General features: G+C 40.4%; 1 protein-coding gene across 2 annotated transcripts in view; it reads right to left on the reverse strand.

Moving 5' to 3' along the window:
- TPD52L1 (TPD52 like 1) overlaps nucleotides 1-11,609 on the reverse strand; it is a 55,148-nt gene extending 43,539 nt beyond the window's left edge. For both annotated transcript variants that reach the window (XM_027454597.3, XM_027454596.3), the window contains exon 1: nucleotides 11,451-11,609. In XM_027454597.3, coding sequence (XP_027310398.1) covers nucleotides 11,451-11,469 — 19 coding nt within the window. In that variant the 5' untranslated portion in view covers nucleotides 11,470-11,609. The remainder of the gene's footprint in view (nucleotides 1-11,450) is intronic.
- Between the last annotated feature and the right edge of the window lie 5,632 nt (nucleotides 11,610-17,241).

Consider the following 17,241-nt stretch of genomic DNA (forward strand, 5'->3'; position numbering starts at 1 on the left):
CAGAGAGGTGCGTTTTTCCAATCTCAGAACAGACAGGCATCTTGGGTGCCATCCTCAGCTGGCAGAAGTGACTGTGATGCCACCAACTGTATAATTAAGCTCACACATCTGCTTCACTGAATCAAAAATCGCAGAAGCTTAATGGCATGATTTAATAACCTTCCTCTCCCAAGAAAGGATCAGTTTGCTGTATTTTCTCAAATCCAGGTGCAAAAGAGTATCACTAGATAGCAATCTAACTGCAGTATAATTAAACACACGAGTCTCCTCAATTAATTTCCAACAAAGTATCTGTGTTACAAGAAGCGATGAAGTGTTATTTTTTAATTAAAGAAGAAATTCCTCAAGTAGCTGTAATTTGTATCCTTTAGATCACAGAAAGCATAAGTAACAAGATCTTTAGAAGTCTAATTAGAAATGAGAAGAATCTTGCAGCCAGCAGCTTTTTTTTTTTTTTTTTTTTTTAAACAAAACTAGCTATCTTAACCTATAAGGCAGATATACCACGTCTGATCTCGTAAACTTCCTATGGAAAATACACAGCAAACAATTATAACTGGGTACATGACAGAGTCTTATTCACTTCAGGCTCAAATTCATAATTCCCATTGCTTTAATACAGATTAAATCTCAGCTCTTTTACAAATGCTAAAATACAGAATTAGGAGTGCTGAAATAAAAGGGACAAATTATCCCTCCTGACATCTGCTCAGTCTCTCATGTTGGGAGAGTAAAGATTACAGTTTTTAAGGACCAGGACTGCCTTTTGCATACTGCTTGGCACAAAAGGTCCGTGACCTGTGACTCAGCCTAGTAGGCAGCATCGCAGTTATAAATTACTGACAATAACTCACCCACAAAGTTGGGATAAAGGCACATACCTTGCCACCAAAATTCCTTAAAGGCTGATGTTAAACTACATAAGAGCTCACGGCTATCCTGAAGCAGTAGTGAATCAACACAGGCCACAAACCAGGCAGCTCTTGTGTCCTTCCTTCCACAAACCCATTTTTAAGCATCACCTGCTTTGGTTTGTAATAACCCTTAATCCCCCTGGGATTACGATGAGCTACATGATGCCAGTTCACTTTTGCCTTCTGAAGGGGTCATTATCTGATAGGGCAGACTTCGACCAGGCTTACCTGCAGGAACTTTACCTACTCTTGGAAGCATCTATCTACAATAGAAAGGCACTCCCATTAAAACCAACAAAAATAAAGCTTACTTTGTCAATATTATTTTAAAACTATACATTTTATCTTGCATTCCCTTGCACAGGTCCTTTAAGATAGCATTATTTGTTAAAACAAATACTACAAATCTACTGAAAAGTAGCTTTAATCTGTGCCACCTCACTGCTTGCAAATGCATGGCCTTGCAGCCAGGCAGCCATTCCTACTGCTGGCTGACCTGATAAACCTCAAGTTTATCCCTGGAGTTAGTGGCATGACTTCTTTGGACACAGTTCCCACAAAATACTCCTCAACCAGAACAGTACCTTATAGCTGGGCCTGTTCAAACCAAAGTTTCATTTGTTTTTCCTGTAGTCTTTCAGCCAGCACCTTGAACTGTGAAATGAGGTATTTATTATTCTGCTCCTAATGTTCAGCTCCATGCTAAGGTCCTCACAGTTTTTGGCATCAGCACTTTGTGCCTTTGCCCACTCAGTGCTTTGTAGCACGCAATTACCAAGAAAAGTGTTGGCTTTGTGAGCCTGTGGGTGGAGGCATCTGGGGCTTAGGGCCCTGGGTGTCTGTGAAGTTCCCATAGAAACAGGTTGCTCAGCCTTTTCTCTTGGGTAGGGTTTGAGGACAGGAGATAGGCCTCTGTAGGCAGTCTGGGTCACACAAATGATGTGTTCCAGGATGAGTGACCACCTACCAGGCCAGGATACGGAGACTGGCAGGTGCTTCCAGCCACACCATACAGCCTCCATCTTTCAGGTCCCTGATTCACACTCAGGTATGAGCCACTGTGGCCACAGTGGATCAACAGGGAAGATAAACCCTGAACCAAAAAGGGTCAGCTTCTCTGACAGCTGCTCTGGGTACAGGTAATGGCAAGCACATTGACAAGAGAAGGAAGGGGGTTGGGAATATCACCAGAGTTTCTACGCCCTCACGATTGCATTAGATCACAGTTGTAAGAGCATCACCCAAACCTCTGCCCCAAGCCACACACATTACCTGTCTGTTATCATCCCTATTGCACCTTCTGTACCTTAAGAAAGTCTGAGAAGAGACCAAAGGAGAGTCTTGGTCTTTTCTGCACTCTTCTGCTGCCTCATATACATGTACAAACATTCTTCTAAAGATGCTGTTGTAGGATGGGCATAACACAATGTCATTTTCTGAAATAAACCTATTCCAATGCTTGCATCTCTGCTAATAGCTTCCATTCATGCCTTCATTTCTATTCATCTTACATGTTAACACTGCATTCTTGCTTGCTCACCTTTCTCCAGTCCAGTTCCCACCTGTGGCACTTCACTACAACAAGAATACCACTCCCCTCATATTTCTGTGTTCACATGGACACAACTAACTAGCCTTTGAATTCTGGATCTAGACCATCGTTGAACCTCTCTGGAATGGTACAGACCATTATACGCACTCCTCCTTTCCTTTTGCTTAATGCAGACTTTGCATACATTGGTCATGATCTATGCTTCTCTATTTTTTGAAGCAATTTAAAACCGCAGGGGACAGAAATATTTTTATCTACCCATAGTATATGTCTTCCACTTTCCTGACAATGTATGTTATTTAACTCTGCAAAGACCTTACTTAAATCTTCTAAACTGAACCACGAATCAGTTTATAGGAATAACAACATTCAACAGACTTTTTTTTATTATTATTAAATCAGGCCATTCAAGTAATTGTTCATTCTTCACCATCATTTTTCCCCCCTCTAATCAATGTTTCTGCACAATCTGACCCCCAACATGACTGAAGGACCTACTCCTTCAAGACCACATGGTTTCACTGGTTCTTCAGTATGCTCAGAGGCACATAATAGTGTACAGCACCGGTTAGATAGTTTAATTACATGGCAAACATCATTCTCCCTGATTATGACTTTGATTCCTTCCTCCCACAATAATAAGTTAATAGCTGCCATCTGCCTATTAAAATACTTTGAACAGAAGATAATCTTCTGTTCCTGGCATAATTGCCACTCTAACTCTGCAATGTACATACATTTTATTCTTCTCTAAGGAAAATCTGCTTGTGTTTAAATACAACTCTCTCTGATCACTTTTTAATTAAAATTTACCATGTACCAACCCAGTAAAGAAAGAACTAGTCATCCTCTAAAAATCTGTTGGCTTTCCCTAGAGTGACTGACCTGAGATCTACTCAGTGGAGTTAATAACATTTAATTAAAGTGTTAAACATAGAAAGAGGAATTAGACAAGCTCCTAAAATGCTTAAAGCGACATCAGCACGAATTATTAGCAAATTCACCTACAACATACTGAAAGCAACTATTCCAAGGAAATTATGAAAAAGTATTGTAAAACTTTAAGAAGGTTATGAGCAACCTTTTTTTAACCACAAGCATCCACCACCTTAGTCTCACCCAGGTGACAAGGCAATTGTCCAGGGAACAAACTGGTGAACACAGAACACCTGAATAAACAGACCCACCTACATTTTTCCTGAAGAAGCAAACATGGAAAGCATCAGCTCCCTTCAGACACCATTTATAAACATTTACAGAATATAAATCATACAGCCTTTTAAATCCATCTGATATGTAGTTTTTACCATGTTTTCATACTTTACTTGTGATTTATAAATTAGTAACTGGCAACTATTAATGTATCTTTACAATGAGGCACAGTTACTAAAGAGAGAGACAACATATGTTTGGATGGCTAAAGAGGAACAGTGTTTCACAAGTTAAAGCAAAACCAAGGCAGAAGTCAGGCCATACAAATGAAAAGAGAAAACAGAAAGGATAGCTCTTAAAAGACGAAGAAATAGTACTGGCAAGATCTGGTCCCTGGGGGCCTGGGAAAGCAAATAATAATTTCACTTACCAGCAAACAAAAGTAGTCCTCTCAGCAAGAAAGCATGTGAAAATAAATTAAAATTGCACTGCCTGCTACAAAAACATTTTGAACAAACACTTTTTACTGGGTAAACCAACACCAGATCAATAAAATAATATTCTTGCATAAATAAATATATGTATCAAGGTTTCCGGTGTAATTTTATATCTCTCTGCTAAAAGCTCCACTAGAGCCTTCAGTTCTTGTGTCACACTAAATGCCAAATCATGAGTTTGCATTTTGAGGAATCTATTGTTGTTAAAATTACTTTAAATTCTATTAACTTACAAAAATGTTAAAAGTCCAGTTTTTCCTCTAGAACAAAGCTAGAGTGACTGTCTTCCTTTACAGATTTTAAGTACTGTACTGCTTTAAAACACTTTAATGAGTAGGTTCTTGATGGACAGCAAAGATGATGGCATGATAAGGTAAATTAATGGTGACAGCAGAGCAACTTTACAAAAAAAAAAAATAAATTAAAAACAAAACCAAACCAAACACAACACTAAAAATAGAAGCAAACACTTTGTCCTGACAGCCCTCCCTGCTTCAGAAAGAGCCAACTGCTCAAGGCATGCTGTCACCTTCCCTTTTCTGGATGTGACACAAGGTATCTGAGCTACATCTGAGCTACCCACTACCTACTTAGCTGAGCTTCCCTCGATTCTCCTTCTGTGACTAAAAGACAAAGATGTAAAAATTGCATAAGAACTGGATCCCTGACCAGGCAGTTCCTAACCATCTGTTAGCCCATTAGCTGGACTAAACGAGAGAAGCTATTATATCTGGTCACAGGACATACACATTTAACCATGCCTTTCCCTTATTTCTGTAAACCTGCATTTATTAATGTTACTGCTGTATTATTCTTAGTTAGCTGTTGTAAAAGCCCCAGCTTCAGAAATTACATGTCTTTCAGCAACCAGCCTTAAGTAAAAATACTCCCTGACAGATAAGGTGGAGAGAAGTCCAAAACTAGTATTTTATACAACTGTTTACAGTGGGAACTTTATGGTTTGCTTAACATAAAGGGGATCCAGTAGCGGATCATTCATTTTATTGTGCCATTATTAAAAAAAACAAAAACAAACAACACCTTGTTACTGGAATAAGTGAAAGAAGATCAAGAATTACAAGAAAACCTACACAAAGGTAATTAACGAGAACAGCATTTTAGAAACGTTTATTATTATCCAGATGGTTTAAGTCCTACAAGCAAGTAAAATGTGACAAGCAGAAGAGGGAGAATGGGAGACCCAGTGTAAGACCTTTATCATCATCATAAAGACTGTACTTGGGGCACTGTTACTTCACGCATGTCCAGCTCTTTGCATTTATTTTGCATTTTCATATCATTTGTAGAAAGATCCTCACTGCGAATATTCAGCAACATTTTACAAATCAAAAGAGAAAGGGAATGAGAGATGACATGAGAGAGAAGTAGATTTAATGCTAAAGTGCAGCACAGGCACTTGCCAAGTTACCGTGTCTTTTACAGTTATCTACCTGCAACAGTAAACCATACTTGGATTCAGAAAATTAATGATAGCCTACCCAAATATTATAATATGACTTTGATCCATGGATATCAAAGATGTCCAGGCAAGTGAATCAAACAAATCAACTAATGTGCCCAAGATTTTGGAGAAGGTCGATGCAATGTCTTATATTAGAACCCAGATTTTTCAGTTCCCTCTCACTATTTCTAATATGTTAGGGGTTTAGAGAATGCTGCAGTGAAAATACTTTAAAGAGCAACAGTATGACTACAGTAGACCTCATTTCTAAAATTTGGCATTGTAACTGTGTTTCTACAAGATAAAAATAATACCAGACAAAATTAGCCTGCCCAGGTTTAGTACTTACGTATTACTCCAAGAGGTATTTTCTGATTAGTAAGGAAGATCTAATTTTACCCTTAAAACACTTTCTGAAACAAAAGCTGACTATAGTTTTTCTAAAACCAAATTTCAGGATTACCCTAGAACAAACTACTGAACCGTATCTATATTCCTAAATATGTCCATACAAAATATACTTCAACCACTCTGTAGTCTTCCGACAAACTTGTGCTACATCCTTGAGCTTCAAGCAACACGTGCCCTAAGCACAGCTCCTTAAAAGCTCCACGCTTTCCTGTACTGTACTGGACAAGCCAGCAAGGCGCATCAGAATACTAACTAATACAAACTAATCTCTCCACAAATGCATTTGAGAAGACTGACAGAAAGCAGACTCAGACCGTACTTGAGCTGCCTCATAGTAGGACTCATATCAGCAGTCCAGTGAAAATAAAAAAGTATAGGAGAAAAAAAAATGAGCAAGCATTTAAAAACTTGTTTTGGTGTCTGATATGTTTGTTTTCCTATATTCTGCATTTTATATCTTCATCATTGTAAAAGTGACAAGGTTACAATGCCTCATAAGATTGGCCACGGATTTTAGAGGAGGTGTCTTTTTTTCTTTTCCAAATCCCACCGTTGTTCTATTCTCAGTTCTCTTGCGTAGCATGAAACCACTCAGCTTTTCTCAGCCTCAGCGAACAGAATCTCTTCTTGTGACAAGTGTCATTAAGCTGCAAGTAGTACAGGTTCAAAAGGGTAAAATAGCAGCACTGCATTTTATTTCAGACATTTATTTGCCTAAAATCTGTTATTTCTGATAAATCATTCCATGCATTCCCCTCCATTTAGCATAAAAATGGATGAATGATAGAAGATCAATTATCTCAAGCTCTGGGCACTCTCATTAAATATTTAAGAATCTCACTGTAACTTACAGCCCTATCATTTTCACTCGACCTCTTCGTCAAGCCATCTTATTAAGACAGCAGCTGAGACTTCCACCAAGCAGTCATATATACAGGTTATCACTGGCCAGTCCAATTATCCCAATATCCTCCTGACCTTTTTGGTACATCCTCTCTCCTGCTTTCCAAAACTAGGCAATGATGAGCTCCAGAGGCAGCAAGGAGATAGCACAAACTCCTGGTTAACAGATTTGATGCTGAAGCCTCAGAGGCAGGCACACCCAACCCTTGTAAAGGTAGGTGGGGAACGTAAATGCACTGCTCCCAACAGAAGGAACTAGCAGCTGCTGCTGGGCAAGAAAACTGAGGTTCTCCTTGCCTCAGCTCGTGTATCAACAATGATAAACCTATATGCTGATGGACTTCACAGGGTAGAGGGATTTTATTCTGCAGTAAATCAGCCCCAAGCCAGCAAGAAAGGTTAACACAGAACAAAAGTCAATGCTCCTTGGTAGAGCTAGTAGGGTAATGGTTGGACCAGATGATCTTTGAGGTCTTTTCCAACCTTAATGATTCTGTGATTCTGTTTAGGAGCAAGAGGGAAAAAGAATGCTGACCAAGCTGCCAATGCCCTGTCCCAGGGAGTTGTACACCATACCAGGCTAACACCATCAGATTGTGTGATGGCATGTGCCAGTATGACAGGGTAAGGGCATGGTGCTAACGCTGCACACTCTAAAAACTTTGTTCTGATCATAAGCTCCAGACAAAGGGCATATGCCCAGGTACTGCCTGTCCTGCCCTGTAACCTCATGTGCCAGATGTGACTGGCCTGAGGACCACAGGTGGAGCACATCAGCTACATCAGCAGAGGAAAGCAATGCAGTGCTACAGGCTTATGAGACATAGGACTCAACGAGGATGAGTCTAACTTTTAACCTTACTACAGCTCTCACCCCAGTACTTCATGGGTACTGTATATTACTCTAGATGGGCACACCACTATGGCTAAAATGCGCAACTACTGGCAGTTGATGTGCCAAGAACAGCTGTAAGAAGAGTTCCTAGGACAGGGAGATGCCTTGTCAAGGATACGCAAATACTTTTCAGCGGTGGGAAAGAACACCTATACGGTAGAATAAATTGCAAGCTAGGAGAAAACTGAAAAGGAAATTTAGCTGCAGTTTTCAATCTTTCCATCTTTCAATGGAGCTATTACCTGTCTTCCTTGTTGCAAGTTCCCAGTTTAGCTGTGCATGTTATGTACTTCATACAAGATTTTATATTTGACCAGGTTTTGCCAGAGATTTAACAGCAACAGCTACAAGGATGTTGAGTAGGTAGAAGGGCAAAGAGCAGAAAGCTGCACCTCAAACCTTCATCAGTGTTTGAGTCAAGAGAGGACACGAGAGGGGTATGACAGGAGGTAAGACTATAGCTGGATACCAAAAAAAAAAAAAAAAAAGGAGAAGCAATGCAAAAGGAGAGAAAAGTATTAAGAGCAAAGCTTCAGTGTGTTGAGTAACATGGAATCCTCTGATAAAGGACAGACAAAAACATCCCTGGTATTATCATAATTGGAGGACATTTACAATTGTAACCTAGAAAGCAGGACAACACAGGATAGTGAGTTAATCTAGACATGAAGCAGTACAAGTATCAAGAGATGCAAATACACAGTTCTGATCTTCCTGTCTCTCAGACAGAAGCACTGCTCTTCTGACTTCCAAAGTTTTCTCTTTAAAAATGCGTGATAGCCAGAAGAAAAACAAATAAATTGTTACTGATTTTTTAGCATGTACCTAAGTATAGCTGACATTCCCAGGATCACCTAGCTCCAAGGACCATTCAGAGGAAAAAGTGATGTAAGACAAGCAGCCAGAGGCTTAAAGGTACAACTTACGTAAAGTACAATTTATGTTTATTATGTGTGAATTTGTTCACACAGAAGGTATGGTTATTTCTTTAGAAAATAATTTTAACATTAATTACTAATATGCTCCACCTGGTAGTCTGTCTTATCTAGCTGGCATCAAATGCTGCAAGACATATTTAATACATTTAAGTATAATGGTAATTCCATTTCACTCCATGAAACCTCTCTATTTCTTTCAGCTCAATATCAGAGCATTTAACTTCCACAATCTTTGGACCATAGGCAAACGTGCTGTGCCTTGCACCACACAACCTCCTGATAGTTGCTGTGACCTCTATGCAGTACCTTGACTCAGTTACATGGAACAATACTTTTTTTCCCCACACACAGTTGGAGTAAGATTTATAAGGCTGATTCATGCCAGTATGTGAAAATTCTGACAAAACATATTTTCCTGTTCTGAAGAAATCCATGTTTCATATTTCCTGAACATGAAGTTGATCTACCCAGGCATGGCCTCCCTTCATGAGGATATAAAATGGCACAAAGAGAATTATTTAGAAAAGTCCTTTTGAAGAAAGCCTTCAAAATGCTAAATAGGAGCAATTCAGCAGTGCTTTCAAATGTATAGATTTTATTTTGTCTTTTCAATTGCAATGCAGTCCCCCAGCGGAGCACACTGGAACAAACTATTCAGGATTCATTTCTCTGTGGGTATTTGAAGGCTCTTTAGAAGTAATTCATAAACTCATTAAAATGTATAAATATTTCTCCAGCTGCTTAAGCAGCTACTTGAATTCAACAGTTTTTTTGTTTGTTTGTTGTTGTTGTTGTTTTTTCCAAAGCAAATTGCTACTGTTTTGCTAGTAACCTCCCATAACTGTGGTCTGCAAATGGCATAGTGGAATTGAAAAATTCAGATTTCTGCCTGGTGCTTAGATGTACTTCATTGAATTCAACTACATTAGAGACATATATATTAAACTCTTTTTGCCAAAAGGCTCCATAACTGCAGTAGCATGCGCTGAATTAAGTCTACAAGGAAAAAAGGACATTTTGGAACAGAAACTTGCTGACTTGCAAATACCTACTACAAAACTCTTAGCTTGTGCAGCTAGTGTATCGAAGAAAGATTATATATATATATTTTTTTTAAGTAATGGAAGACTGTTCTTAGAAACTGCAGGAATAAAACAAAGAGTTGAGAAATAGAAGAAAAAAAGTGACTTAAGAAGTGAGAAGAACTGACTGCATAGCCTTGAAAAGTCCTGTATTCACCCTTCTGTCAACTGTCAACTAAAACTAAGTTGAAGATTACCAACAACAAAAAAAAAAAAATGGAGGAAAAAAATCCTGCACTGGGAATTAATAATCTCTAACTAGATGAAGCCAAGCAACACAAAATGTTTTTATATTCTCTTCAGATACTCATTCATATGAAGTTATTAAAGACAAAGACCTTCCTGTGGCAGTAACAGAGCTACTGACCAAAACATAGATTAGCAAGACACATTTATTGGCTTGAATTTTTAACACATACTAAGACTATTAAGAATACTAACACAAGTAAGAACATTTCAGGTTGGATATTAGGATAAATTTCTTCTCAGAAAGAGCAGTTGGGCATTGGGATGGGTTGCCCATGGAGGTGGTGGAATCACTGTCCCTGGGGGTGTTCAAGGAAAGGTTGGACGTGGTGCTTAGGTTTAGTGGGTGACAGTGGTGGTAGGGGGTTGGTTGGACCAGATGATCTTGAAGGACTTTTCCAACCATAATCATAGAATGGCTGGGGTTGGAAGGGACCTCCAAGATCACCTATTTCCAACCCCCTGATTCTATGATTCTAACATATTTACTTACATGCTTATTAGTTAGGGAAAGGCAATTCAAATGAGTATATACCCCTATCTGGCTATTTGGAATCAGATAGCATTTTCCACCAACTCTACAAAACAAGAAACAAGCAGAACTTTTACCATGCGAAGCTCCTGCTTAAAGAACAGGATCTCCCGCTGCTGTCTGCACAGATGCATTTGGTTTAGATAACAGCCTTTCGCTATAATGTTTATGCTGACTTCTAGAACCACCAGGAACCGAGCAACACATCTATTTATTCTGCCAATGTAGCCACGAGGATGGCACACGCAGCCTGCTTTAGCCAGAAAGCCCTTCTCCTTCCCCAGCACCAGGAGCTGCACCTTCCCGATGGAAAACCTTCACGTACAACAGCATACCCATTTGCCTGCTTTGTTTTTGTTTAATGCAGTTTTTTTTACCTATCCTGGAGGAATGCTTTGACACTTAATTTCAGTAGACAGATGTCTCCCCCCTTCCTTTTTCCCCCTATTTATTTTACAGACGAGATAACGCAGTTTCCAAGCATCCCGCTTTTAAGGAAATATTTGTTCCACCACCTGTTTAGTGCTGTGGGCTTGTGGACACGGGCGACGAAGCAAAAGGGCTCTTCAGAAAACACAACCGAGCCCTCGAGGAGAACGAGATCTGTGCAGGCAGCACACCTCCGTCCGACCCACCCCTCACTCAAACCTGGCAGGAGAACTTTCTCCTCTGATCAGTTTCACCCAGAGAGGGACGAGCGGCTGCCCTGAGTACCCAAGAGCCGCAGTCCCCAAAGGAGCTGCTAGCTGCCTGCCTTCCCCCGTGGGGACCGCGGCTCCGGGCTGAGCTGCCCCGGCACCGGGCCGAGCCTCCCCCCCGCCCGCTGTCCCCGCTGTCCCCGCTGTCCCGCTGCCGGCCGGACTCACCCCGTGCCTGCGGCTCCATGGCCCCGCACGGCCCCGCACCGCAGCCGCCGTCGCCCCGCGCCGAGCAGCGGCTCTCTGCCGGCGCCGGGCCGCCGCTCCCCGCCCCCGCGCCGCGGAGCCGGGCGGCGACACCTGCCGGCACCGCACGGCACCGCACGGCTTGTGAGGGCACGGCTCGGCACAGCACGGCACAGCCCAGGAGCCTCCTGGAACCCTGCCGGCACCCCGAGGCCTCCGTGTCATAGAATCATTAGGGTTCCAAAAGCCCTCCAACATCATCTGGTCCAACTATCCCCCTACAGCCAATGTCACCCACTGAACCATGTCCCCAAGCACCACGTCCAACCTTTCCTTCAACACCCCCAGGGATGGTGACTCCATCACCTCCCTGGGCAGCCCGTTGTGTGTCGGATGCTTCCAGCCGCCTTCCAGGACACACTGAGCACACCTAGCTTCTCGACACCTTTAACGTCAAAAGTGACCAAGGAAGAGAGTAAAGACACCAAGGAAGCATTTGGCATTTTTTTTTGTGAATTTATTCTAACAGGTAACATTTTAGGTGAAGAGAAGTTAAATCCAAAAGAAAATGATTTTGCAGTGAGGTTAAAGAGGTAGAAAATACGCCCTTTGCCTTAAAACACTGCAGAACATTGCACAGTGTCAACTTTACTTATTTCCCAGCTTCGTTTTTCTAACAATTTACAAAATTAAGGCCAAGGCAACCTTGATTTCTCTATATATTTAAAAATGTTTTGCTTTAATATGCGTGTGCTGGTGGTTTTGAATTTGAATTATTGTGAAACATGAATTATTTTCTCTAGGCAAGCCTCTCTTCATTGTGATTTGACATCTCCTTAGGCTGGAATTTAGCACTTACGAAAGCATATCAGAGGTTGTCAGAAGAATGAATACCTGTACTCGTATCATTTCAAATAATGAGACATCCTACCGTGACAAGATTTGAGCTTGGAAATGCCATCAGCTTCTGCATTAAAAAACTCAATCCCAAGTCCAGCAATAAATGTATGAAACAGCTGGAGAAGTTTCTCTCAACAGGTGAAACTATTGGTATAATTACAACATGTACTTGTCTATAAAGTACACTTCTATGAAGTGTGATGGAAACTGAGTAGGGGATTTACTAACAGGGCTATAACAACAGCGATATTACTTGGTAAGTGATCTCCCTGTCTTTACCATTACCACAAGTTTTTTTGTTGTTGGTGGTGGTGTTTGTTTTATTTGTTTGTTGTCATTATTGTTTTGTTTTGTTTTCCCATCTTATTTCTCTCCCCTGTCCTGTTGAGGAAGGGGAGTGAGAAAGCAGCTGCATGGGTGCCTGGCACAGAGATAAGGTGAGCCCACCACATTAACCAAATACTAAGCCCTTCCTCAGGGATGCAGGAAAGACAGGGCAGGGGCCAAAGGCACAGTGGAAACTAGATGTATTACATTAATTTTCTCATACTGGTATATCTTCCTTGGGACAACATTGTCTTTTACCTGAGTACCTGATTCATAAGATTTTGTTAAGAAGTTGCAATTCTGCAGCATGGAATTTTCTTATCTGTCTACCAGGGTTTCCTAAAGTTTCTTCCAGGCTGCATGGGAAGTGCTAGGGACATGTAAGAACATACAGAATGCATTCAAAATATATATTTATTTTACCTTCATGTGAACCCTGTAATACCTAGAAGTGGATGTCAACAATTCTAACCAATAAAAATGCCTGAAAAAGTTGCTCTTTAGTGATTTAATCTGTCTTTGAAATCTTACATTCTTACACTTTTATCAGCAAATTTTCATGACATAGATACAGAACTACTTTCAGAATTAGTTAATGGTCTGGTGACAAAGTATTCAAGTAGTTTATTTTTTTCTTCCTATGAAATGTATTTTCTCCAGCTGCTACTAGCAGAATATAAGATGAAGATAAAAACCTTCTGTTGATTTGAAGTTGTTCCAGTGTTCAGCATTGTATGAAGCATGATCTGTGGTGGAACCATATGCAGAAAGTTCTTTTCTTCTTATTAGTAAGACATAAAAATGCCTGTATGATTCTTCTATAGCTCAATTTTCTTTTCAACATCCTGACTTTCTCATAACAGGGGTCTGTGGAACTTAACTTCATATTGGCTATTTGGCATTGATCACTATACTGCTATCAGGAGAAAATCAGCAGCTGCTTCCAACTATAAATGCTGCATAAAGAACCTGGATCAAGATCTTTATCTGATGTCAACTGACATCTCTATTATAACCAATAATATTCTGATTAACCATTGAGGTAGTCTGTGATAAATGGCCAGTATGACAGTCAATAACAGAGTATTATGGCAACTCATATTTAGAAGTGAAATAAATATTTTTTTTTGCACCACTCAACAGATTTCTGACTGTCCTGTCAATGGAAGGTCTCTTCCCCACCTTCTCAATTTTTTCCCAGTTTTTCTTAGATAAAACATAAGGTGAATGATGGATGTTGAGCAAGTAGCTAAGCACACCAGAGAGCTCACCAGAATCCAATAAAACAGAGAGATAAAATGTGAAGATTGTATCAGACTACAACTTTTAGTCAAAGTAATTGTATAGAGTTGGATTCTAATTTGCACTTGTAATTTTGAGGAAGTGGAAATTTAACCATAATTTATTGTTGAAATACAAAAGCTTGGAGCCTTTTGGAAAGAAAAGCTATGAATGCTGAAAGGTGATAATTTTTCCAGAAGGTACCATTGTGCCTACAGTGCATTAGAATATAGAAGCTCAGAAATCTCGGGCTGTTGAAAATTGTATTACAAATATTTTTATATGGATGGAGAGCAAATGTGAATGCATAAATGCAAAATATGATCAAGATAAGGGCTATTAAAATGGCATGTGTGGCTGACACCTATGGGTGTCAGATCTGAAACAGAAACAATGACTAAATCCCAGTGACTCACAGAGGTTGGACAAGAGAGAGAGAGATTAATCACAGTCATTCATGAAGGGTGTGATAAGACATCCAAAATCAGCACACACCTAAGAAGAACCCACAAAATGTGAGGAGGAGCTTCAAAACTGGTGCCTGAGATGCCTACACAGAGCTGCCATGCTATCTATGGGAGATCTGTGAAGTGGCATCTTGGGACAGGCAGGATACCCTAAGATATCTGAAATGCTACCAGATGTCCAACTTTAGGCACTTGAGTTATTCCATACAGAGAGAATTTAGTTACCTACAGATAAATATCCAGTGTCATCTGGCAGTACCTGGGGGATCTGAGACACCTTCACAGAGCAGAAAAATGCTTTAACTGTTTAAAGGTTGTTTCAAAAATTATTTTCCCTGTTTAGTCTGCAATTTGAGGCATGTGTCCCCTGATACAGATTGTTTTAAAACCCTGATTATATTGAACCCAGTTTACCTTTTAGATCAGTGGTCCAGGCACACTTGGAAAATATGTCTAGCACTGTCAAGATGTATTTAATGCCTTGCTTTGTTTGGAAAACTTACATATTCACCAAGTCGTCATGCATCTACCTCTGCTACAGTCACCTCGTTTCTTTTCAAAAGTATTCTGGCCACCTTGTGTAAAATGTAGGTGTCATGGTTTGCCAGTCAGGTTGTCACTGGGCTTCTGGTCAGACCAGCAATTGACCCCCGAGTCTCCCCAAGGGTCCCCACAAGGGTCCTCAAGAGCACAGTAAATATCCTTTAACAGAAGTGGTGGCATACATGTAGATGTGTCTACTGACACACCGCTGCTACATACATCAGAAAGGAAACACCAGTCGATTTAACTCAGGCAGACAAAACCTTTGTGCATACTGACCTAAGGGTAATGAAGCACACCTAGCCCCAGCTTGCACCCTGTAGTAGTCTCACAGGTAGCTGTACGTTCCCCCCACAGCTAGGGGCAGAGGAAGGTCCCCCTACCAAGCACCCTCTGTGAAACCTGAAGCATAACTTTCAATTCATGGCCCCAGTGGTTGGATCTCCTGCTTCATGTCATCTTTTTCTTGGTATCCCCGTTGCGTTTCCCTGCACTGTCCCCATGCACATGTTCTTAAGTGACAGCTTGTCTGTGTTTTCCAGTTTTGCAGTTGTGGTTGGCTGTCTTCTGCAGCACCATGCCCAGCACTGGGTGCAGCACTGCAGGGGCAGCACTCCAAGTGTGGCATTGATAGTGCTAATTAGAGGGGAAGGATCCCTTACCTGGACCTGCTGGCACCACACTGTCTCAGGCAGCCCAGGACACCACCATTGTCCTGTGGTGTCCCCGTGCTTTGTGCTGCTGGTCACACCACCTCAAGGCCAGCAGCTCAAACAGTTTTCAGTCCACCTTTGTGTCCATTTACCTAGCAATGTGTCACTCTTGCTATACAAAAAACTTGCTGTTTTGAAAAATACTGCAAAATGGTGAATCTATATTAGAAGTAAGGTTTTAATGGGTCAAAACTAATCTCTGACACAAAGAGATCCAACGCAATTGATTTTTAGTTCAGCATAACTCATACAGTTATTTGCATCTTTTTGTTAATATCCAAAACATAAGCTTTCCTGAAAGCAAGGGTACAATTTATTTTTCATATGTAGCTAAGAAGTGGAATTCGTGACTGGGACTGTTTAGATTCTTTATGGGATTAGAAAGCATTCATCTATATGTATGCACTGGGAAGCTGGTACACAAGATACGTTTGGGAAGCATTTAATTCAGCCTCTTAAAGGAGTTCTCTCTTTGAAGCAATCTTGATACTGATGGAATGCCTAACACATTTAATTATTGCTGTATTGATGGATTTAATGTGCATTTCTGGGGTTTAAATCCTGCATCTCCAGACTGAAGTGGAAATGTGTCCTGCCACATGATGAAGAGTGACTGAACCAACCGGAAAACATTCCTGCCTATTATCTGGATCACTAAAGCCAAAATATAGTACAATTACATCACAGGCTACATCTTTATTTTTGAGATGTCTGTGTACTTTTGTGTTTTTCTTAGTGGAAGCAGGTTCCTTTTGTTAATCCATGTTTTTATCCATGCAATAAATGTGACACCCCTGCACGCTCCCTGGCGTTGTGAATTCTGCATGCAGGAAGAGTCACGATGATGTGAGGATCAAATTGGAGGATGTGTGATCTATAAAGCACTCTCCTCTCTAAGGCCTGAAATGAGGCATGTCAATTCCTAGAGTACTCCTGCAAAAGCTTTCCAAGGCAGACAAGAAAAACTGACTTGCCTAGCTTTCAAAGAGTGTATAAAGGCTTTGCATGCTCTCTACTTCCCATTATCAGAATCCTAGGTTGAGTTAAGAATAAGAAATAGAGAACTAAGTTTTCACCTGTTAATAAGATATTGTGCTTATGTGACTGAAGAGTAGATTTACAGAAAGGAATTTAAACCATAAAAAAATCATTTTCTTTCCTTTTATATCCACAGCAAAATGTTGAAAATTTTCCTGCATCAGATATTTCTTCTCAGATAAGCATGAGGAGTCAGTCCAATTAAATTCCTTGAGTTACTCAGCGATATCAGGAAAACTACCTTTGATGTAACATAAGGATTTTCTGTTCACTGTTATTCAGGTTGGTTTGCCACAATTTTAATTCCTGCCTAGCACAAATTATCTCCATCTCCTTGTCAGAGATCTGCCTGTTTCTTTGTCTTTGGTTGCGTGATCTCATCCACTAAGGTCTGTTTCTCATTAAAATGAATTTTTCAGAAATGAAAAATGTTATTTTAATGGGAGTAAAGCTTTTTTTTTTTTTTTTTTTAGCACAAAAAGGTCTTTTTCATTCTTATTTGAT

Source organism: Anas platyrhynchos, chromosome 3 (assembly GCF_047663525.1).
Source record: "Anas platyrhynchos isolate ZD024472 breed Pekin duck chromosome 3, IASCAAS_PekinDuck_T2T, whole genome shotgun sequence".
NCBI lineage: Eukaryota > Metazoa > Chordata > Aves > Anseriformes > Anatidae > Anas > Anas platyrhynchos.